The 25,152-nt window shown below is 44.2% G+C and overlaps 1 protein-coding gene across 1 annotated transcript in view; it reads right to left on the bottom strand.

The window, feature by feature from the left end:
* The window catches only part of kcnc2 (potassium voltage-gated channel, Shaw-related subfamily, member 2), a gene marked incomplete at both ends in the record, with an annotated part of 157,834 nt that overhangs the window by 21,120 nt on the left and 111,562 nt on the right, over positions 1 to 25,152 (bottom strand). The window contains 2 exons of the mRNA XM_080754438.1: positions 2,805 to 2,993; positions 4,112 to 4,432. Coding sequence (XP_080610564.1) covers positions 2,805 to 2,993; positions 4,112 to 4,432 — 510 coding nt within the window. The remainder of the gene's footprint in view (positions 1 to 2,804; positions 2,994 to 4,111; positions 4,433 to 25,152) is intronic.

The following is a 25,152-nucleotide window of genomic DNA, read 5'->3' on the forward strand; positions in this document are numbered from 1 at the left end:
ACCCAGTTCGATTCGTGCGTCTTGTCGCATGCGGTAAAAAACTCATCACTCCTTTTATGACTCCTTTTGGGATCCGCAGCGCCGATTTCCGCACAGCATTGCACACCAAATCCAATGCGTTTTATTCATACAGCAAACGGAAGAAACGCAACTGTCCTGTGTGCAAAGGGCTTTAGAGTCAATATAATTACCAGTAAGACTCCCTAATCGGGAGATAAGCGACCGTCAGGTCGCAGCATGATTTTAGGCCAAAATGTGTAGGAGCAGTGTCGAAAAATGTGTTTTAAAAAATCGTCCTGAAGGTGGCGCTAAATGGGACAGATCCATGGTGATGACATGAGTGTAGAGCAAGTGTGTACCGATTTGCGTGATTTTAGGGCAAAAATTTTAGGAGCAGTGTCCAAAAATGTGTTTTGCAAGAATCGGCCTCATGGTGGCTTTAGAAGAGGGTCATGTGTGAATTGATGGGTGTAGGTTGTGATTTGGCAGGCAAGGAGTGTGTGTGCAAAATTTGGCATGGATGGGATGTGAGGGTTCAAGTTGTTCATTTAAAATAATTATCCTATCACACAAGGATTTGGCAGCCCCCCTGTAGTAACTCTGAGGACCCCCTAGGGGTCCCGGTCCCCCTGTAGTAACTCTGAGGACCCCCTAGGGGTCCCGGACCCCCTGTTGAAGTCCCCTGGTCTAGTGGACAGAGTCTAAAGATACAGGTTAGTTCTTACAGAAATCTTCCATAATGGACTGGTGGTGAGGTAGTAGTACTGGTGGTGAGGTAGTAGTCAGCATTGGGCAGCTGTTCAGATCACAGCTGCTGTCAAGTCATTATTTGTGGGCAATGTAAGGAACTAGTGGAGCATAGAGTAAGTTTTACAAATACACAATAGTACAAGGGTCTTCAACAGGGGGTCCGGGACTCCTAGGGGGTCCTCAGAGTTACTACAGGGGGTCCTCCAAATCTTTGTGTGATGGAAACTTTTTTTCTCCTTTTTTATATTAACCACTTGAACCCTAGTGTACATATTCGGAGAACTTTAGCCAAAAATAGCAGATCTACAAGCTCACAACTCCTCGCAGTGCGAGGCGTTGTGAGCTTGTAGATCGGCTATTTTCGGCAAAGAAGTTTGGTGTAGAGGGGAAGAAATAGCACACTAAGTACAGAGTGAAAGTGAAAGTTCATTAAGTATTGCCGGTTCTAGTGGTTAAATATCTGAAAACACAAATTGACATGAATCCAAAATACACTGATGATTGTGCTGTCAAACGATGAAACTATATGGAATCTATGAAAAGGTTGTGGGGGTCCCTGCTTCATCTCTCTCAACTAAGGGACTAAGGCAGGGTTCCCCAGTAGCCCCCCGTGGGCCATTTGCGGCCCGCGGGGGGCTACTGTCTGGCCCACACCAACCCCAGTAATAATGGTGGTATAAGAGCAGCAACAACACTAGTATATCGTCGTTGTCGGGTGGAAACCTCGTATCTCCAAATGTGTACGTTCTTTCGCAAATCATACAAGGCCGTCGCACAAAAGTAGTGAAAACAGCAGGTCTACAAGCACACAACCCCTCGCGGTGCGAGGCGTTGTGTGCTTGTAGATCGGCTGTTTTCACTAGTTTAAATCATTTTTTAAATGATAAATGCAAAACGAACGGTTTTGGACATACAAGATTTTCACCCAACAACGACGATATCTGAACTGTCGCTGGAGTAGCGGGAACGACGGTGGCCTGCAATGTTGTGGCCCTCGGCTTGGTACCCTAGACATGATTCAATGTTGTGGCCCTCGGCTTGGTACCCTAGACATGATTCAATGTTGTGGCCCTCGGCTTGGTACCCTAGACATGATTCAATGTTGTGGCCCTCGGCTTGGTACCCTAGACATGATTCAATGTTGTGGCCCTCGGCTTGGTACCCTAGACATGATTCAATGTTGTGGCCCTCGGCTTGGTACCCTAGACATGATTCAATGTTGTGGCCCTCGGCTTGGTACCCTAGACATAATTCAATGTTGTGGCCCTCGGCTTGGTACCCTAGACATGATTCAATGTTGTGGCCCTCGGCTTGGTACCCTAGACATAATTCAATGTTGTGGCCCTCAGCTTGGTACCCTAGACATGATTCAATGTTGTGGCCCTCGGCTTGGTACCCTAGACATGATTCAATGTTGTGGCCCTCGGCTTGGTACCCTAGACATGATTCAATGTTGTGGCCCTCGGCTTGGTACCCTAGACATAATTCAATGTTGTGGCCCTCAGCTTGGTACCCTAGACATGATTCAATGTTGTGGCCCTCAGCTTGGTACCCTAGACATGATTCAATGTTGTGGCCCTCAGCTTGGTACCCTAGACATGATTCAATGTTGTGGCCCTCGGCTTGGTACCCTAGACATGATTCAATGTTGTGGCCCTCAGCTTGGTACCCTAGACATGATTCAATGTTGTGGCCCTCGGCTTGGTACCCTAGACATAATTCGGCCCTTGGGGAAAACTAATTGGGGAACCCTGGACAAAGGGGTCCTTGGCCTGAAAACGTTGAAGACCCCTGCAACAGTACCTTCATTGACCGTAGGGCATTCATCAAATATTCGAATATTCGAATATCAAAGTCACTATTCGACATTGTTCACCGAAGTCAAATATTCGCTTATTTGTAATTTGTTTTGCTTACTTAATATTTGACAGTTTGGCCAGTCCTGTCGAATTTTCGACTATTCGAATACTTTGAGGTCGAATAATTCGAATACTAAAAATGGCTATTCGTGAATGCCCTAATTGACAGTAGGCCTATAGATTTCCACCCCTCACCCCCAGCGCCAGGAAGATGATGAGCAGCAGGAACTCGTTGGTGGAGGCCCGCAGCGTGTGGCCCAGGACCCGCAGGCCCACGAAGTGACGCGTCAGCTTGAAGATCCTCAGGATGCGCACGAAGCGCACCACCCTGAGGAAGCCCAGGACGTCCTTGGCAGCCTTGGAGGAGAGGCCACTCAGGCCCACCTAGATAGGTAGAAAGATACTAGGGGTGTAACGATACATTTTAACAGCGATGCGATACGCATAACGATACATGGTTAACGATACGATACATGGACGTTATTGGTTCATTCATGGCGATACGATACGATTCCATTCAATGATTTAAAATCGATATAGTAACTATTAAGCAAAGAAATTAAATCTCTGTAAAACGTGTAAAACAGGGGTCTTCAACAGGGGGTCCGCGACCCCTAGGGGGTCCGCGGAGGTACTGCAGGGGGTCCGCGAAATTATTGGAAAAAAAAAAGGAAAAAAAATGATTTTTTTTTTTCACATTAATGTTAAAAAATAAATCATGATTCTATCCATTTTGAATAGCTTGAATACATGATTACTATGCAATTGACAGATTGTTGATATTATTGACATTGGTTCTCAGTTAATAAGTAGTATATGTTTAGAAATGTTAGTGGTACGGCCCACCCTGCTCGCTGTAACATGTACATGTTTAAAATAAAAAATATGTCGTAGCCCCGACCGACCCCACCCTACGAGGTGGTAAGGGGTCCCTGCTCCATCTCCCCATCAGTTTGGGGGTCCCCGGCCCGAAAACGTTGAAGACCCCTGGTGTAAAAGATCTATTATTATGGAAGTAAATGCTGTGATTCTCTAGCAAATACATGGACATTATATTTCAACACATATGGACAAACCCACACCTTGACATGAACACAGAGATTACACATATTTATCGATAGACCAAGAGTAACTATATGGAATGGAAAGGTAATTAGGCCCCTCTTTTATATTTTTCCTCTTAAAATTGCCAAATTCAAGGCACAAATACTTAGTTTCCATACAATCAATTATTAGCATTGCAAAACGATTCGATACCGATTACAGCATTTTAAAACGATACGATACAAAGTCAAAGCGGTACGATATTTGCTTTTGCAAACGATGTAGTAGATCATTGCAAATTAAAATCGATGTTTCGATTCAGTTACTATATCGTTACACCCCTAGTCCTTAGCCCTAACCTCCAGGTAGTTACTAACCAGGAGGTTACTAACCTCCAGGTAGTTACTAACCAGGAGGTTACTAACCTCCAGGTAGTTACTAACCAGGAGGTTACTAACCTCCAGGTAGAAAGGCAGGATGGCCACGAAGTCAATGATGTTCAGCAGGCTCTTGACGAACTCCAGCTTGTCGGGGCAGAAGACGACGCGCGCCAAGAACTCCATGGTGAACCAGAAGACGCACACGCCCTCCACGTAGGTGAGCGCCGGGTCGGTCTCGATCTCGTACTGCGGGCCCCCCGGGTCCGGGTCCGCGCGGCTGTCGTTGCCGCGCGCCGCCGTCTCCGTCTTGTTGACGATGGTGTTGAAGGCCTCGTGGGTCTCCAGGCAGAAGGTGGTGATGGAGACCAAGATGAAGAACAAGGAGGCAAAGGCAATGAACTGCAGGGGAGGAGAGGAGAGGAGAGGAGAGGAGAGGAGAGGAGAGGAGAGGAGAGGAGAGGAGAGGAGAGGAGAGGGGAGGGGAGGGGAGGAGAGGAAGGGAGAGGAAGGCAGGGGAAAAAAGGGAGACAAATGTATTATCAATCTCAATTGTGCCAATTCCTGGGATGTTTAAAACCCATGAGCTTGTAGATCTGCTATTTTTTTGAAAAATCGTGAAAATTTAATTTTGATGAGTGTCTTTTGAATCCTTCTAAGGTTTTTTGAAAAACCTATGTTTCTATGTCAGCAAGGTCAGTGTATTTTTCGGCCGTTTGCGGTTCAGTTTTATTTGTGTTAACTTTTAATTCAGAATATAGTCCAAAACAGTCCAAAACGGCCCGTTTCTGAATGCTGTTTGGAAGTGGCAAAACAAAACTTAGAATTAGGTATTGTAAGAACAAAATGAGACCCGGTTCGAGCTTCTCCTTGCTGTGGTTCAAAACAGAATGCTGGTCGTCCAGCTGTACTAGAGAAAAAGCAATCGGTTTTGATACACGCTGCTCCTAGAGGTGGGACGTTCGCGAACGAATCAAGTCTTTTGAACGGCTCTTTGAAATGAACGATAGGATTCGGTTCACAGTAGAGAGACGTTCCTTTCTAGTGAACAGTGGTGGGAAAAGTACTCAATTTCTTTACTTAAGTAAAAATATCAATACTGCAATCAAGTAAAAGTTTGGAATGTTAATGTACTTGAATAAAAGTATTGCCAAAAAGTATTGCCATCAAAATGTACTTAAAGTACCAATATTAGAACGTACTCATTATGCAGAATGTCCTGTTTCACAGGTTTTCCAATGAGTAAAATGTAGAAAAATCATTTGAAAATAGCCGATCTACGATCTACTTTAAGTACATTTTGATAGCAATACTTTTTCACTTTTACTCAAGTACATTAACATTCCAAACTTCTACTTGATTGCAGTATTGATATTTTTACTTAAGTAAAGAAATTGAGTACTTTTCCCACCACTGTTCACTAGAAAGGAACGTCTCTCTACTGTGAACCGAATCCTATCGTTCATTTCAAAGAGCCGTTCAAAAGACTTGATTCGTTCGCGAACGTCCCACCTCTAGGAGCAGCGTGTATCAAAACCGATTGCTTTTTCTCTAGTACAGCTGGACGACCAGCATTCTGTTTTGAACCACAGCAAGGAGAAGCTCGAACCGGGTCTCATTTTGTTCTTACAATACCTAATTCTAAGTTTTGTTTTGCCACTTCCAAACAGCATTCAGAAACGGGCCGTTTTGGACTGTATTCTGAATTGAAAGTTAACACAAATAAAATTGAACCGCAAACGGCCGAAAAATACACTGACCCAGCAATCTGGCCAGCCATCGTCAAAGAAAAGGTCCTTTTCACATAACTGGAGCTCAGTTAGTCTGTTCTTGAGAGACTACTATGTCAGTGGTTCTCAAACTTTTTCATGTGAAGGACCCCCAAAATGATATGTATTTGGCCACGGACCCCCCATCTCAAAATATTTAGTTCCAGGGACCACCCCCAGAAGCAACAATTGATTTACAAACGTTCGCTTTAAAAATGCATATATTCAAATATTTGCACACATTTTCACGACTTTTTCCAAAAATAGCAGATCTACAAGCTTGCAGCGCGGCACTCGGTGCCCTGCTGTGAGCTTGTAGATCTGCTATTTTTCAATAGTTATAGCATTCAATATTCCCAGGCCTAAATGGGTTAAACAACAATGCCCGTGCCATTCCATTTCTTCATCGTGCGGAGACAGACAGGCCAACCCCAGGCAGCTTATAATTAACTTGCGTCAAATTGAACAGAAGTCCCGAGAGAGAAGCAATCAATCAGCGATGCAACAAATAAAAACACTTTCCCGCGCTCCTCGGGGGAACGCGGAGCGAAAGGAGATTCTAGATGCAGTCCAACGTCATTTACTGCTGATTGTATGTTGGGGGGGGGGGGGGGGGGTGGAGGAGGGAATGAGGCTGTTTGTATGTGTGTATGGGGGGGGGGGGGGGGGGGGGAGTGGTGGTTGGGAGGCAGTTTTTGTTTGGAAATACTAGTTGCGACCATCAGGTCGCAGTTACTATCAAAACCTCAGTCAGTCAGTCAGTCAGTCAGTCAGTCAGTCAGTCTGTCTGTCTGTCTCTGTCTGTCTCTGTCACACGTCACACTTTTGCCCTGCTCATATCTCCACAACTGTTGCACCGATCCATGCCACATTTTACACACACACTCCTTGCCTGCCAAACCATAACCTCCACCCATCAATTCTCACATGACCCTCTCCTAGCATTTTTTTTATTTTGGACACTGCTCCTACGGATTTTGACCTAAAATCACACAAATCGGTACACAGTATGTCTACAGTCATCTTATCACCATAGATCTGTCCCATATAGCGCCACCATCAGGCCGATTTTTTAAACACTTTTTTGGACACTGCTCCTACACGTTTTGCTCTCAAATCACGCTGCGACCTGACGGTCGCTTATCTCCCGATTAGGGAGTCTTACTGGTATTACTGTACTGTATACTTGTACAGTAGGGGTGTTTTCCTGCAGAAAGCATGGAGCTCTTAATTGATCCCTTTGAACTTCAGTGTGCACTGAGTTGATTGATTGGGCCATAAAAGTATCAAACTCGTTAGTGACTGCAATCACTTTGATAGCTGTTTAACTCATTTAAAGGCAGTTCAGTCAGATAACTCACGATAAGGATCGAAACAATGTTTATTATTATCATAATAAATGAGTAATAATACAAGTGTGTATACGTCACATTTATTTTGGCGTCAGGCTCTGCTTCTCCATGCTCAGAGCAGCACATAAGAACATCATTAACCATTAGGAGCAGGGAGATATAAATATATAAACACCCCCCATGGGGAACAGAATCAGCAGCAGAGCCTACTGGTGGTGCTGGGGAGGCGGTGGGGGCAAGCAAGCCAGCAGCCAATCAGCAAGGCAGGAGGAAGAGACAACTGAGCAGGCTTTAAAGCTGTACTGTGGAAGCTGCTCAACTAGTGGTCAGTAGCGGTATTGCTTTTTTTCGGCCAGAGTCGTCCGGAGTCGGCCAGAGTCGTCCGCGGACCCCCGTTCCGGAGGTCCGCGGACCACCGCGGCCGTCGCGAGCACCTCCGCCTCGCCGATACGCATCCGTAGAGCCGTCTCCCGTCATTTTTAGACCAGGATTGAGGGAGTAGCAGGCAAGATTCCTTCACCAATGTAAACACAGTTGCTGAGGGAAACTACTTCCTTTAGAGACAGCAAGACTCGCTGTGATTGGCCGGTGGTGTATGATCCGCGCTGTGATTGGCCGGTAGTGTATCATGTGGGAGATGACATCATTTTGCCGGGAAATTCTACCCCCCTCACAACTTATAGAAAACATAAAGAGAAGGCTTCAGAAGCTGAAAATAACAGAGTGGGTGTTCTAAAACTTTAGCGATTTAACAGTTAGGACAATTTCAAGATTTGTTTTATAAAAAAAGTTACATGGTATAACTTTAAGTAGGTTGGCAATGATCAGCTGACTGCCACGTCACCTGTGACGTAAGACTGGCGTGGTAGCGTTGTAACAGAAACTGAATGCAATTAGATTAATTCGATTGAATTCGAAACAATCTAAAATCGGATCGTAGAAATCTGGTTCCTAAGGTGCTCCAAAAACAATGCTTCCGGTTCGGGCCGAAAACAGATACGGAAGGCCAGAAATGGGATGCAGGACTCTGTGTCGATCTCTCCTCTGTTCACTTCCTCATGAGACAAAGCTGGAGACAAAGATGTACAAGCGCATGCCCACGTTAAAAGGTACGGAAATCGGGTCCGTTTTTGACAAACGCGGCCGTTTTTTAAAGGTGTATTCAGTGATAATGAAAGTGACCGGGGGTCATCTTGTCCCTTACTGGCCTTACAGCGTGGAAATGTTTAGTTTTTTATATATTTTTTACACCATTATAATGTTCTCGTTTTGATCATTACACCCAATCACTGAATATCGGTAGGCCTACGTCTCCAGCTTCAGGATATGTATGATACTGATTTACTACCAGACTGTATGGCATTTTATGAGTTCAGTAGTTTACAATCTGGGCATTTAGTAGACGTTCTTAATTCAGAGCGACTGTGGTTCTCCAAACTTTTATTTTGACCTTCATAACTAAACATCATAACATAACTACGGCCATACTCTACTCTGATTGGTCGAGGACTGGCTGGCCACCTCTGAAAACGGAATCTAGCTATGCTCGCAACACGGGCCAAGGTGGAAGTCCTTATATGGTCAGCACACATTCTAGTGAGGAGAATGAATGGAAAATGTACCAATTATATTTTTATTTGAATGAAATCCAATCACTGAATATACCTTTAATAGCAGTAATTGAGTACATTGCCACGCCACCTGTGATGGTATCTCTAAAGCATCCGTTATACCTGGATCTATCCACCTGTTTCTGCGGGAACTTTCTGTAGAAGTATGTGTGGGACACATCCGGGTATTCTGGGACCGTCAATGACGGTCAGGGTTAACGATTACGTCACACTCGGCTCAGCTGCGATGGAGCCGTGAGCCGGAACTGCCGGCCACCTTCTGCACAACGCACGGGGGAGTATACTAGGAGTATACTAGGAGTATACTAGGACCACTGTTGTTCTTAATATACGTAAACGACATGTCATCTGCTTGTGACTGCAATCTGTTTCTGTTCGCGGATGACTCTGCTCTCCTAGTCTCAGGCAGAGACATATTGCAGGTTGAAAAGGCCCTTAACTGTGAACTAAACATGATCTGCACCTGGCTCAATGACAACAGACTCTCAATTCACCTAGGTAAAACTGAATGTATCCTCTTTGGATCTAGTCAGAAACTTAGCCTAGTTGAGAACTTCACAATTAAAGTAGGTGACACTGTGATTGAAAGAAAAAAACACATCTGCTACCTGGGTTGCATCCTGGAGGCTAACCTATCCAGTGAAAAAATGACTACCAAGGTAATCAAAAAAGTCAACCAACGAATTTGTTTCTTGCAAAGGGTTGCCCTTGGTCAATATTAAATCTCGAAAGACACTAGGAGGTGCTCTTATTGGGCCCCTCATTGATTACGGAGTCCTTGTCTGGTATCGCGACGCCCCAGCTGCTTTAAAGTTAAAGCTCCAAACAGCCCAGAACAAACTAATTAGGGTTGTGCTTGGTCTTCTCCTCAGACCCACCTTACCGATCATCACCACGAAAGCGCGGGGTGGCTCAAAGTAGCTGACAGAGTACAGCATCTTGCAATGGGCCTGGGGTACAAGATTCACTACACCTCCAAGATACCCATGTACCTGGCAAAACTACTTCTTAAAGGTCAAGGATGTTCACGATCATAACACCAGAGGCAGCTCCACTAATCATCAGCAACGTAGATTTAACACTAAACAAGGCGCTAACTCGTTCTCCTGCTATACCATCAACATGTGGAACGCCCTTCCACAAGCCTTAAAGGAGAGCAAATCCCTAGCCTCCTTCAAAATTGGTATGAAAGGTCACCTTCAGACAGCTGCTACCCGCGACTTGTAAATAGACTAAGCCCCATGGCTCCCCCCCCCCCCCTCCCCTTTTCTTTTTTCTCTGCCTTTGTATTTGATGCTATGCTTTTGAAACTGATATTATCCTAGATAAAGTATGTTCTATCCGTCTGTCTTTCAATGTTATATGAGATACTTAAAGTGTGGTTCCTGTGGAAATAAGCCTCGGCTTTCTAGGATCTCCTTTTAGTTGACCTTGTACCAGTGATCTGTACTGTCATGAAACTGTACTTTTTTCTATTGCAAACTTCTAATAAATTCTTCAATCAATCAATCAATCACGATGGGACGCTGGAAACTCGCGGATATACTGGCCTCCGATCTCTATTCCGATCCTCACATCTGCCGTTAGGGCTGTCACCATTAGGACATTTTACATGACGATTAATTGTCACTCAAATAATTACGATTAACAATTGACAATTACATTTCTGTTTGGCTTTTAGGCTTTGAAGTTGCACATGGCAATCATGACAACATAACATAAATATGGAAAAATAAATTACTGACATATTTGACAATTTTATACTTAAAAAAGAACATTGATAGTGGAAATAGCCGATCTACAAGCTCACAACGTGTCGCATCGCGACGCGTTGTAGATCTGCTATTTCCACTACTTTTTGAAAGTGTTTGTAATTTATTGACATTTCTCAACATGGAAACGATTATGACGATGATGCTAAATAAATACGATTACCTCGAATAATTGTGATTAGACGATTATGTAATAATTGTGCCGTCCGGTGTAAACCGTTGCTCTTGGCAGGGAGGAGGGGTCACCTCGGGAAGATTCCCCCTCGCCTGTCTCTCCCCCGTCCCGACCAACTGGCCTTCAAGCAGGGACGTGCTGGGCCCCTGATTCAGCCCGGGAAAAAGAGTTGCAGAGGCCCTCATTGCACGCTATAGAGAGAGATCTCTCTCTATAGCGCTGCTGCTACTCAAAGATTTGCCATTTCAGATCATGACAAGTGACAAGCCAGTGGGCCAATTACATGAGTTATATTTTGTCGTTGTCGGGTGGAAACCTTGTATGTCCAAAACCGTTTGTTTTGTATTTATCATTTTAACTCATACAGTGCCCCGGGCCACAAGTGGCCGCTAGAGTGCCAGACATATCTCTATAGGCATTCGCTCTATTTCACTCCAGCCACTGTTATGTATGACGAGAGGAGGAAGTTAGCTTACACTTAGCCATTCACTGCTAACCCCTTTAGAAGCCCGATCTAAAGCTATTTCAGTCGCAAAAAAACTTTCTCTTTGGTCTGGGAACACAATTCAGAGAAAATCCTCTCTAAAGATGTGACTTATTATTGGAAGTGGGCGGCGCAATGCGGCCGTTTGCGCGAATACGGCCCGTGGATGGCCGAGTGTCGGCCCCGGGCATGGATGGAAATTTAGACCGGGGCTTCGTTGAGGCCTCCGATTAAATAATTAATTTTATTAAATATCCCGGACTAGTTCGGGATAGGCACCCTGGAATACGTCGCGCCGCCGACAGTATAGATTGAGTTTTTTTTGGGGGGCTCTAAACTTTATTTTAAACCATTTTCAATGGAATAAATCGTCGGACCATCTAGCGTCTCTCGTTGGTAAGCGCTGGACGAGCCAGGACCACCCACGTTGGTCCAAGCAGCTCAGGGTAAGTAAAATAGCAAATAAAATATTGGATTGGATTGAAAATATCCTGAACTTGTTCGGGATAGGCACAAATAGGGTTAAAAATTATTTAAACTAGTGAAAACAGCCGATCTACAAGCACACTTGTGTGTGCTTGTGTGCTGTTTTCACTACTTTTGTGCGACGGCCTTGTATGGTGAAGCAGGGCTTTGCTTTGCGAAAAAATGTACACATTTGAAACTTGGAGATACGAGGTTTCTGCCCGACAGTGACGATTTACTTTGTTGGCCGCCCAGCCCCCAAAATGGAACGAAGGCCGGCATTTTATTTTTAATCATTTCCTAATGGCCGGCCTGGACCGGCCAGGGAATGAACCGGCCGTTCGGGAGTTGTCCCTCTTTTCCCAATGGCCAGCACGGCCCTGCCTTCAAGCATAAGGCTGACAACAGGACACGGTGCCACGCTGGCGTGAATCAAAACAGCATCCCGGTTTCGACAATGGAACAAGGGGGGAGCGCAATCTGATCTAGCAATCATGACATAGGCTATTTATTATAATCACTAATTCACTATGAAGTGTCTTTAATTATAATTAAAGTAAAAATAGTCAAATAACAAACAAGGACAAATTGTTCTGCCCACAACCTTATCAAACCAAAATGCCTAAACTACTGTAAATGTAGGCCTATTATAACTATGATAATGGTTCTTAATTAGTCCCAATTATTAAGGATAATACTTGACCTTATAAATATAGAATGTTTATGAAATATATGTTATGAAACATCGCATAGTCGAGCGCTGCGAGTCTGCGACGGTCCCATGAGCCGACTCAGCGCTGTTACCGACTTATGTGCCGTTATGGACAGAATAGTAAATCTTCAGCCCCCCGAATTTCGTCACCTCCGTGCGGTCCAGGGGAACACAACGGAGCGCTCCCTACCTCCGGTTCAGCCAATCACAAGCTTCCACTGACGATACCGGGGTGCTGTTTTGATACACGCGCCACGCTGCAGTCGGAGAAGCAGCTCACGGTCACACAAACAGATTAGGTCCTGCTGTCTCTTCAACCAGGAGGAAGCCATTATTTCCATATCCGCCCCTTTCTCTCAGAGCAACAGCATCTCATCACAATGGCAATGTGATGACACGGTTCAGAAACATTTCTATGATGAAATCGTCGTCGTCGGGTGGAAACCTTGTATGTCCAAAGCCGTTCGTTTTGCATTTATCATTTTAAAAACTATTTAAAATAGTGAAAATAGCTGATCTACAAGCACACAACGCCTCGCACCGCGAGGCGTTGTGTGCTTGTAGATCGGCTGTTTTCACTAGTCTTGTGCAACAGTCTTGTATGATGAAGCAGGGCTTTACTTCACGAAAAAACATGCACATTTGAAACTTGGAGATACGAGGTTTCTGCCCGACAGTGACGTAATGCCGTTACTGGATACCCAAATAACACAAGGCGGTAGGTAATATTTGGGGGGTAATTTTAACCCCTGAATAATATTATTGTTCAAACTATTTCAGGGCCCCCGGAATTATCCCCGTCACTCCGTCTCCTCGTCTTTCCTCCCACAGCGCGTCCTCTTTTTTTCGCTCTGCCAGACTGAGCTCCTTGGAAGTCGTTTCACACTCAGCATCAGGGACGTGCTGGCCATTGGGAAAAGAGGGACAACTCCCGAACGGCCGGTTCATTCCCGGCCGGTCCAGGACGGCCATTAGGACAAACAAAGTAAATAATATGTCGGCCTTCGTTCCATTTTGGGGGCTGGGCGGCCAACAAAGTAAATCGTCACTGTCGGGCAGAAACCTCGTACCTCCAAGTTTCAAATGTATACATTTTTTCGCAAAGTAAAGCCCTGCTTCATCATACAAGGCCGTAGCACAAAAGTAGTGAAAACAGCAGATCTACAAGCACACAACGCCTCGCGGTGCGAGGCGTTGTGTGCTTGTAGATCATTTTTAAAATGATAAATACAAAACAAACGGTTTTGGACGTACAAGGTTTCCACCCGACAACAACGAAATATAACTCATGTAATTGGCCCACTGGCTTGTCACTTGTCATGATCTGAAATGGCAAATCTTTGAGTAGCAGCAGCGCTATAGAGAGAGATCTCTCTCTATAGCGCAATGAGGGCCTCTACAACTCTTTTTCCCGGGCTGAATCAGGGGCCCAGCACGTCCCTGTTTCACACGCAGGCAGCCTGGCTTTGTTTTGGAAAGAATGACTCACACGGCGTCTCAAAATATCAGCGCCACAATCCGGGTCACCCAGTTTGTGAGACGGGCTGGCTGAGTCCGTGCTTTCACAGCGGTTACAGCATCATGCACTTTGTCCGCTGTCCATACATTATGCATGTGACCGTGTCTCACACACACGCCTCATTTCACTCCCTACTTTATTATTTTTGTCAATGTTATAAAACTCAGGGAAAGACTGTCTTCACTTTTCAGCAGATGACTCATGGGGGAGCACCGTAGAGACCGACCGATGCCATATTTTTCGCCCGATACCGATACCCGATTTTGGAGAGTGCTAGTCCACAGATTGCAGATGTTTAACCGATTTTTTGTAATAATGTAAAATAATAATAAATATCTTAAATTTCAAACCCTTTTTTTCCTTTTTTTGTGCAATGTGTGCAAATCTTTTTTTATTTTTAAAGCGAACGTTTGTAACTCAAATTTTTCTTCTGGGTGGTCCCCGGAACTAAATATTTTGAGATGCGGGTCTGTGGCCAAATATATACTTTTGGGGGTCCTTCACATGAAAAGGTTTGAGAACCACTGACATAGTAGTCTCTCAAGAACAGACTAACTGAGCTCCAGTTGAAGTGAAAAGGAACTTTTCTTTGACGATGGCCGGCCAGATTGCTGACAGAAACATAGGGTTTTCAAAAGATCTTAGAAGAACTCAAAAGACACTTATAGAATCGGGTCAAAATTCGAATTTTCACGATTTAAAAGAAATAGCAGATCTACAAGCTCACAGCTTGTATATCTGCTATTTTTTATAGTTAAAGCATAAAATAATGATACACAATAATGTTCTAAAATGGGCGCACCCTCCAACTATATCAGTATGGGTTGTAAACACATTCCAACATTTACATTCCCGGGTTCAACACATACAGAATGCAGGCATACTGTACTTACTGTACTCTCTCTGGTGAAAACAATATTTCACATGTCAACAGAGAGCACAATCCAAAACAATAGACTGTTTATTTCCTGCCACCCACCTCATCTCTCTCTCTCTCTCTCTCTCTCTCTCTCTCTCTCTCTCTCTGTGTGACATCACCCCAAACAAACAGCAGGACGGTGTATTCTGGTGAGCTAGGAAGCAGGGACGTGCTGGGCCCCTGATTCAGCCCGGGAAAAAGAGTTGCAGAGGCCCTCATTGTGCGCTATAGAGAGAGATCTCTCTCTCTATAGCACTGCTGCTACTCAAAGATTTGCCATTTCAGATCATGACAAAGTGACAAGCCAGTGGGCCAATTACATGAGTTATATTTCGTCGTTGTCGGGTGTAGACCTTGTATGTCCAAAACCGTTTGTTTTGTATTTATCATTTTAAAAATGATTTAAACTAGTGAAAACAGCCGATCTACAAGCACACAAGGCCTCGCACCGCGAGGCGTTGTGTGCTTGTAGATCTGATGTTTTCACTACTTTTGTGCAACAGCCTTGTATGATGAAGCAGCAAAGCAAAGCGAAAAAATTTACAAATTTGAAACTTGGAGATACGAGGTTTCTGCCCGACAGTGACGATTTACTTTGTTGGCCGCCCAGCCCCCAAAATGGCCGGCCTGAACCGGCCGTTCGGGAGTTGTCCCGCTTTTCCCAATGGCCAGCACGTCCCTGGTAGGAAGGATGCTGCGTGCCATAGTATGTACACTACAGTATACAGGGCTGGAGTGGTTAATGTGTTTTTTTTGTAATACATTTTAAATGTTTTCAAATAATTGTAATGGAGTAAAATTACAATAGTACAAAGTACAATATTTGAATATTTGAGATGTAAGTGGAGTTTAGGTCTAGTATTGAAAATTGTAAATACTCCAGTAAAGTAACTACTTTAAGTACAGTACTTGAGTAAATGTACTTAGTTACTTTACACCATTACACCACTAGCAGCTGCTGTCTTGTGCTGAGGTGTGACTGTCTCATATAGCACACGCGCGCGCACGCGCACACACACGCACACGCACACGCACACACACACACACACACACACACACACACACACACACACACACACACACATAGAGTTCACACCTGTAGGATGCATCGTCTCCCCAGCCCATGAGACCGACTAGAAAACGTCTGGGATTTTGGAGATGGTAAATGACATGAGTATATTTTCCTGGTTTTAATCTCTTAGTTTCATGACCCAGTTGAATTTAAAACAGCACAGATTATGTATAAGGCAAGGTATAAACTACTACCTGGACAGGTACAGAGTTTGTTCAAGGATAGGGAGGGGAGGTATGAATTGAGAAGGGAAAAGAACTTTAAACACAGACTATCAATCATTGAGTGAGAACTTGTCGTTGCAGTACAGGGTATGAAGCTTTTTGGAACAAATGTCAGCATTTCTTTTTCTCAAGAAATAAAAAAAAAGAAAAAAGCCTCACATTTAAAACGTGTTTAAAGGTAGCAGCTCAGTTTATACTGTATGTGCAGTAGGTCTGTATGGCGTTCAATGGTTTATGTATTCTCAAATAAACATCCAATCAATGCGAGGGACAGTATTGTTGAACACAATGTCGGGGCGCTACGAGCTCCCTTCGGCTGCACGCCACGCTCAGACACAGCACACACAAAGCAGCCCATATAATGCTGCACATATATTATAAATAATTTGTAAAATACCCAGCCTAGCATTATGCATTTCCTAGCCTTCATTACCACTGCATATGATTATTACATGTCCGGCATCATTGTCCTCTTGCGCAATGGAATCTCCGGTGCGCGCTGGCAAACGTGCAGCCAGTAGGCTCACATGGCAGAGCAACAATGCAGCAGATCACTACTGCCCCTAGTGGCGGACAGTGGACTCACGCGTGATAGGGGCAGCTTGCCCCAGAATAGGTGCCTAGGTCAATGGCAAGTAACTGTATTGGGGCTCGGACGACCATGAAGAGCATGTGCATATCTGTCAGAGGAGTCCAATTATGGAATGGTTTGCCGGAGGAGGTCCAAATCTGCAAAAATTTCAGACAATTTAAAAAACAGCTAAAGGAGATTATTTTGGAGAAATATAGAAATGAAAATGTAGCGACTTAAAGGAATTAAATAATGGCCCGCAGGGCCGTGTGCGACTGTGGCTCTCAGACCGGGCAGAGACGACAGGAAAATAACAGGCCAAAACGTCTCAATCATTTTTTCAGTCAGTTCCAACCAAAATGGCTGTTATCTCAATGTTTTCCTCGCTACATAATCACTAAAATATCGTCACTGTCGGGCAGAAACCTCTGTTGCACAAAACTAGTGAAAACAGCAGATCTACAAGCACACTTGTGCTTGTAGATCTGATGTTTTCACTAGCTTAGAACATTTTATAGATGATAAATACAAAACGAACGAGGTGCTGGGAGTGAAAATTATAAAGTAGGGGTGCCTCGGATTAAAATAAATATTTATGGGGTGCCCTGAGACAAAAAAGTTTGGGAACCCCTGTTATAAGAAATGGAATGGTTTCAAAGCATTCAGCGGTTCATTCACGATTGGTTCTCGTTAACCACTTATAACGAAAAAGAAACATCGCATGGATGCACCTGGGACGTATGCTCAGTGATGTAGCCCAAGGTCATCGGGGTTTCGGGTCTCGCAACATCATACCCCTCGCTCAGCCCAGCAAGCACGTCAGGCAGTGACGTCTGGATTGGGGCCAGATCACAGCCCATATGGGCCAGATCACAGCCCATATGGGGATGATCTTGACGTCATTACAAGGACGTCATATGGACTTTTTTGTTTGACAGGATTATTGTTATTGTTTGTAATGTTAGTTGAAATATGAGCATATAAGGTTATATTCTGGGACGTATCTAACTAGTTATATTTATCTGGCCTAGAATATCACCTGATTTCAACCAACATAAATCCTGTCAAACCAAAAAGTCCATACTTTACGTCCCAGTAGCTACCCACGATCAGTCCCACTAGAGCAGGACAGGGACACACTCCACTACTCTGCTGAGACTGGGAGAGGAAATGTGATGCGTGGAAGGACCATATATGGCTCTGTGGGTTGACTCCAGTCCGGGCCCCTTCTACGTCTCACCACCTGCTCTCACCGCGTGTTTCCTAAACCCACCAGGCTTGAGTTAAGACCCGCCTCGCGGAAACGCATTTGCACAATGCACATCTATTAACTCATTCTGTGCCAATCACGTGTATACACGTGATATATTAGCGCATCCCACAGTGCCAATCACGTATATACACGTGATTCCAAAAAAAAAAAAAAAAAAATTTTTTGAAATTTTTTTTTGAAATTTTTTTTTTTGGACCCCATCAAAACTAGTGAACATGATTTCAATCGCGATTTTGCATGTTTAACCCCCATACAACCCCCATACAACTCAGGTAGCAGACCTCCAAGCTCACAACAGTGTAAAACATAATGGCTATTATCTCAAGAATGCCTGAACGGATTTCCAATCGGATTTTTTTGTTTGAAAGCTGTGAACAAACTGCACAAACCCACAACAATGCAATCCAGGATTGCATTGGATTTTTTAGAGCTCATTCTTCTCTGTTTTTTTCCCATGCATGAGGTGTGCAAGGTTTAATCATGGCTAAGTTGACGAAAATAAGGCTTTTAAAATGCTTGGTAGCCAATAGCTAACTTCAAGCTAACTTCATCCTCTTCCTGTACATGCACAAAGGAAAGTGTTTAGGCAAGTCATGGCTGCAGGGCTTCTGCATATACCAGCATATCTCTATGGGATTGTCTGTGGCACTCTTGGCCCCCTCTAGTGGTGAAAGGGTGGCATTAAATGAGTTAATTTGTCACTACAGTGCTCAAAATAAACTGTGCTAAAAAAAAGGGAAAACTTTGTAACTTTGCTAAAGAGAAAAACGTACTGAGAAAGCTATTAATTTGTCACTACTGTGATCAAAATAAAAACTCTTACTGATTATCAGTTAAATTGTTATAGTTTGGATATGGCTTTGGGCATATTATGCTGTGTGTATTATTGTAATGGATCAGTAGGTAGTAAGGATAGTATTGCTTTGCGCTAAGAGCACTATATGCACTTTCATACTTAAGATTTTTGAGAGAGGCGTTTCCGCGAGGCGGGTCTTAGCTCAAGCCTGGTGGGTTTAGGAAACACGCGCTCTCACCAGGTCCAGACCGGTGCGTTGCACCAGACTCCCAGTAGGAGCAGTGGGTTCCTGACTGGCCCTCCTGAAGGGCCTCACCGTGGGTTTGTTGGCCCTCCTGAAGGGCCTCACCTAATAGCACTTGAAGGCAGTGTTGATTTTGTAGACTAAAACTATGACGAAAAATGTTTGTCGACTGCGTTTTTTTCACTGACGAAAACGAAATAAAAGCGAAATAAATTTTAAGCTGTGATGACTAAAACTAAGACAAAATGTATTGACAATTTCGTCAACAAAATAAAAACCAGACTAAAACGTTAGGGAGGGACTGGTGGAGAAGAGAGTCATTTTATGTTTGGTTGCCCTCAGGTGTTGCGTGCTGAAAATAGCAGATCTAAAATAGCAAATAGCAAATAGCAGATCTACAAGCTCACAACGCGTCGCGCTGCGACGCGTTGTGAGCTTGTAGATCGGCTATTTTCAATATGCAACCAAGTGTAAAATCAGTCATTACGATGCAATCAAGGCCTGCCAAAATACATTTTAGTCGACTAAATCGCCATAAAATCTTATGATATATAGTCGACTAAAATTAGACTAAAACTAAAACTTTTCAGGTGACTAAATTATGACTAAAACTAAGTGACATTTTATTCAAAAGACTTTTAGGGGTTAAGGAATTCAACTAAACAGGTTTCAATGCAACAAACCCAATACTTCACTAGTTAACATGACAGCGGGGGGTAAAATATGCAAATTTCATGAAAAATAACATGTTTTAACAGGTTAACTTACCGGAACCCCCACCCCTCCCCCTAAACTTTGATTCACCTTTCCTTTGGTATGGAAGTACCTTAGGGCCATAGGAAAAAAATAATCCAAAGAGACAAGTTGGATCACCCTTCCTTTTTTTATATAGCCATTTTTTAAATGGCCGCCACAATTCAAAACAATACAGCAGAACCAATATATTTCCTTCTGTTAAAGCTATAATAATAATATTAGTGTCAAAGTGTAAATTTTTGGGGTCAAGTAATCTAAGGTCAAGTAATCTAAGTAATCTAAGTAATCTCGGGTCGCCTCCTCAGGCGACCCGAGCTAATCAGACCTCGTTATGTATCCAAGTGGCATGTTTCTGTCCCCACTGCTCTCCTCTCTTAATCTGGAGGCTTTTTCTGCTGCATCCCCATTGTTGCCTATGTCTCTCCTTTGTTGGCAACTGTTATGCACAGTGGCGTAGCTGTGCTTAGGGAGTGACTGGCACATTCCAGACTGCCAAATTATGTCAGGTCTCAATCTGGACTGGGTGATGTGTGGTGGAATTTGTCATCACTCAGTCTCGGGCTGTGGAGAGCAAACCAGCAGAGCAGTTATTTGGTGTTTTCTCTGGCCCTTTCCCTTCCTTGACACAGTGAATGGCCTGTGGCTTGGGAGTATTGGATGCCCTTGATGCCCTTGCTGATTGCTTAAGCGATGGATTTCAGGACCTGGTCGTGCCTCAATAGAAACAGGCCCTCAGGCCTCACCCAGCGCCTTGGAGCAGCTGGTCAGGATACGTTCAGGATATGTACCTGTGTGCTCAGGATGTGTACTGCAGATATTCCTGTGCCTGTGCCACAAACTCCTCCCTGACTGAGCTGAAACAGAGCGTGAGTTTATTGGTCTTCCTGTACAGCCCGATTTTGCTTAGGCTGCGTGGTAATCCCAGCCATCTTCATTCAGCCATCAGATCATAGATGAGTAGAGGCCAGAGGATTTTTGGGTGCTTTTCATGCTGGTAGACACAGACCTTGAATCTTCCAGGGAGCCCCCTCCAGGTCAGCACTGGTTGCCTTGATGGAATCTCTGTCATTCAGAGTGCAGTTAAAGACATTTCCAAGGCTCATCACCGGCTTCTCAATGACTGATGGGATCTGGCGTTCTTACCTTACCAGGTATATTCAAGCACATGCCATTTCTCACAGTCTTGGACCATCCAAGGCAATGGCACTGCCAGCCAGCATTCCATGCTTTAATGGGGAGCAACACAGCCTTTGGCAAGGGCAAGAAGACAATCTGTGTGGCAGTCCTTGCCTGAACTCACCTTACCTCTTCAGCTGCTCTCCTGCCCTAGCCCCACCACTGAGATGATCTCCACCCACACATTGTTGGTGGCCATTTTTTAAATGGCTATAAATAGAAAATGAAGGGTGATCTAACTTGTCTCTTTGGATTTGTTTTTTCCTATGGCCCCTTAGGGCCATACCAAAGGCAAAGTAAATCAAAGTTTAGGGGGAGGGGTGGGGGGGTAAGCTACCCTGTTAAAACGTATTATTTTTCATGAAATATGCATATTTTAACCCCCGCTGTCATGTTAATTAATGAAGTATTGGGTTTTTTGCATTGAAACCTGTTTAATTGAATTCATAGACCCCAAAAATGTACACTTTGACACCAATATTATTATTATAGCTCTAACAGAAGCAGAGATGGGGTCTGGTGTAATAGTGGTTTATTGTCAGCAGCCATTTTTAAAATGGCTATAGATAGAAAATGAAGGGTGATCTAACTTGTCTCTTTGGATAAATTGTTTCCTATGGCCCTAAGGTACTTCCATACCAAAGGAAAGGTGAATCAAAGTTTAGGGGGAGGGTTGGGGGGGTAAGTTAACCTGTTAAAACATGTTATTTTTCATGACATTTGCATATTTTACCCCCCGCTGTCATGTTAACTAGTGAAGTATTGGGTTTGTTGCATTGAAACCTGTTTAGTTGAATTCCTCAACCCCAAAAATGCACACTTTGACACCAATATTATTATTATAGCTCTAACAGAAGCAAAGTTGGGGTCTGGTGTAATAGTGGTTTATTGTTGGTGGCCATTTTTAAAATGTCTATAGATATAAAATGAAGGGTGATCTAAATTGTCTCTTTGGATAAATTGTTTCCTATGGCCCTAAGGTACTTCCATACCAAAGGAAAGGTGAATCAAAGTTTAGTGGGAGGGGTGGGGGGGGTAAGTTACCCTGTTAAAACGTGTTATTTTTCATGAAATTTGCACATTTTACCCCCCGCTGTCATGTTAATTAGTGAAGTATTGTTTTTTTTGCTTTGAAACCTGTTTAGTTGAATTCCTAGACCCCAAAAATGTACACTTTGACACCAATATTATTATTATAGCTCTAACAGAAGCAAAGATATGGGGTCTGGTGTAATAGTGGTTTATTGTCGGCGGCCATTTTTAAAATGGCTATAAAAAGAAAACGAAGGGTGATCTAACTTGTCTCTTTGGATAAATTCTTTCCTATGGCCCTAAGGTACTTCCATACCAAAGGGGACCTTTGCATCATGACTTGAAGTAAAAAGTGCGTTACTGACTCCACTATGAAGGTAAATCCCGTCCGCTCCGCGACTCACTCATCACAAAGCTAAAAACAGAACACTGTTGGCGCTGGGTGGTGTTTTTCTTATTTCACACATCATCGTCCCTTCATCTGTTGGCACAACATGTTGTTGGCCACGCCTTGGCGTTGGTCCACTGCAGGATCCCCCCCCCCCCCCCCCCCCCACACACACACACACACACACACACTGGGCTTCCCGACGCTCCGTTTCAGAGACCCCCCCCCCCCCCCCCCCCCTTGCCGGTTTGGACCAATCAGAGAGTCTCCTCTGGAGCGCCGCCATCTGTTTGACGCCGTGGTCGCGAGGCAGGGACGTGCAGAGGATGTTAGAGAGGCAGGGGCTGACACCAGGGACGTGCAGAGGATGTTAGAGAGGCAGGGGCTGACACCAGGGACGTGCAGAGAACGTTAGAGGGGCAGGGGCTGACACTTCTGAAAGGGCCTTATAGGTGAAAATATAGAAAATAGCAGACCTCCAAGCTCACAACAAAGCGAGCGAGCTTGGAGGTCGGCTATTTTCTGTATTTGATGCCACCCTGAACTAAGCATAATCAAGTTAAATACTGGAGATGTGGCGTAACAGCATGGATTTCTACACAGAGAGGGCAATTCTTTCAACATAAGATGCTGCATTCATTCAAGTTCAGGAGAGTTTGGACAAGGCAATTCTCTTGAATGCTGCCTTCAGGTATGGCATGGAAAGAGGGGGTATTTGCATTTCTTTCGCCGTGGTGAAAACTGGATTCATGGTCTGGAGAGGGCACTTTTTCCGTGAGGCTTTGCAGGCCCTGTGTGCTAAAATCCAATCAGATACATGTCTGAAGAACTCCCCCCCCCCCCCCCACACACACACACACACACACCCTACTGGCCTGGACCCAAGCCCCAACCAGGGACGTGCTGGCCATTGGGAAAAGCGGGACAACTCCCGAATGGCCGGTTCATTCCCGGCCGGTCCAGGCCGGCCATTAGGGAAAAAAAAAAAAAATGTCGGCCTTTGTTCCATTTTGGGGGCTGGTCGGCCAACAAAGTAAATCGTCACTGTCGGAAACAGTCGTATCTCCAAGTTTCAAATGTATACCTTTTTTCGTAAAGCAAAGCCCTGCTTCATCATACAAGGCCGTTGCACAAAAGTAGTGAAAACACTAGTTTAAATCCTTTTTAAAATGATAAATACAAAACAAACGGTTTTGGACCCGACAACAACCCGACAACGGTTTTCCACCCGACAACAACGTAATAGCCTATATCTCATGTACAGTAATTGGCCCACTGGCTTGTCACTTGTCATGATCTGAAATGGCAAATCTTTGAGTAGCAGCAGCGCTATAGAGAGATCTCTCTCTATAGCGCACAATGAGGGCCTCTGCAACTCTTTTTCCCGGACTGAATCAGGGGCCCAGCACGTCCCTGATCCCAACACACCGAAGCACTAAGCTTCTGTGACATCATCACAAGGGGACTCCCGATGGCTCTGACATACTGTACAGTATGTACAGTATGTGGTCCAAGGCACTGTTTCCCAAACCATGGGTCAGGACCCTTTTGTGGGTCACGGTCCAATCTTTATGGGTCACTGCTACATTTAAAATATAAATACATATTGTGTGTTGCATGCCGAAATAGCTGATCTGCAAGCTCACAACGCGTCACATCCACAAGACAAAGTGAGCTTGTAGATCAGCTATTTTAACCAACGCGGACGGTTAGAAACGTCTCGTCTACCTTCACAATAAGGGTGCAGGATGACTGGGCACATAAATATTGTGGGCACCTCAATGTTAAGTTGGATGAAATAATTGCTGTGTGTGGTTCTTTATGGGCGGTGTCAATAGTTTTGACAAATAATAGCTTGCAGCAACGTCTAAAAAAAAACACATTTGAATAGCCAAAAGTATAACAATATTATGGTTAAAAAAGAACTAAAACAACTAAGTTAGTTCATTTTGAGGAACCATGAACTTAAGTTCAAAATGTAGAATTATGAATTATGAAATTAAGTAGTTTGTTTTAGAAGTTTTGAACTTGAACTTGAACTAGTTCATTTTGAAAGTGAACTTTCTCAATACTGAATAGTATACATTTAAAAAAATCAAACCTCGGTTCGAAGTGGAGCGGTGAATTTGAGCAGCTGTACCCTATGTGAGTGAGTGAGTGAGTGAGTAAACTGTGCCTGTGAGTGAGTGGTGAGTGTGCCTGGCCTGCACAAAACAGCGCCCCTCCTTTAACTAGTGTGTTGTGTGTGGCCACTCAAGGTATTGCCAGGCTACGGACATGGCCAGCCAGCCACCCAGCCACCCACCCACATACCCACGGACATACCTGTCTATTGGGATCGCTTTCACCGCTCCAACAAACTAACAAATGTAAGAAATTCCATGAATAAAAAAAATATATATATATTTCACTAGTTTGGGTCTTGACCTGAAAAGTTTGGGAACCACTGCTCTAAGCAAGATACTGTAGAATGGCAATCACACACACACACACACACACACACACACACACACACACACACACACACACACACACACACACACACACACACACACACACACACACACACACACACACACACACACACACACACACACACACACACACACACACACACCAAATGGGCACGCATGAACATTATACGCACAGTCGCACACACACAAACAAACAAACACATGCTTGAATTCCCACACGCACACGCCCATGTGCACACAAACACACACTGACATGATTTAGAACGGGTATGCATTATTGTGTATCATTATTTTATGCTTTAACTATTGAAAAATAGC

This window comes from Nannobrachium achirus (genome assembly GCF_963921795.1).
Source record: "Nannobrachium achirus genome assembly, chromosome: 23".
Taxonomy (NCBI): domain Eukaryota; kingdom Metazoa; phylum Chordata; class Actinopteri; order Myctophiformes; family Myctophidae; genus Nannobrachium; species Nannobrachium achirus.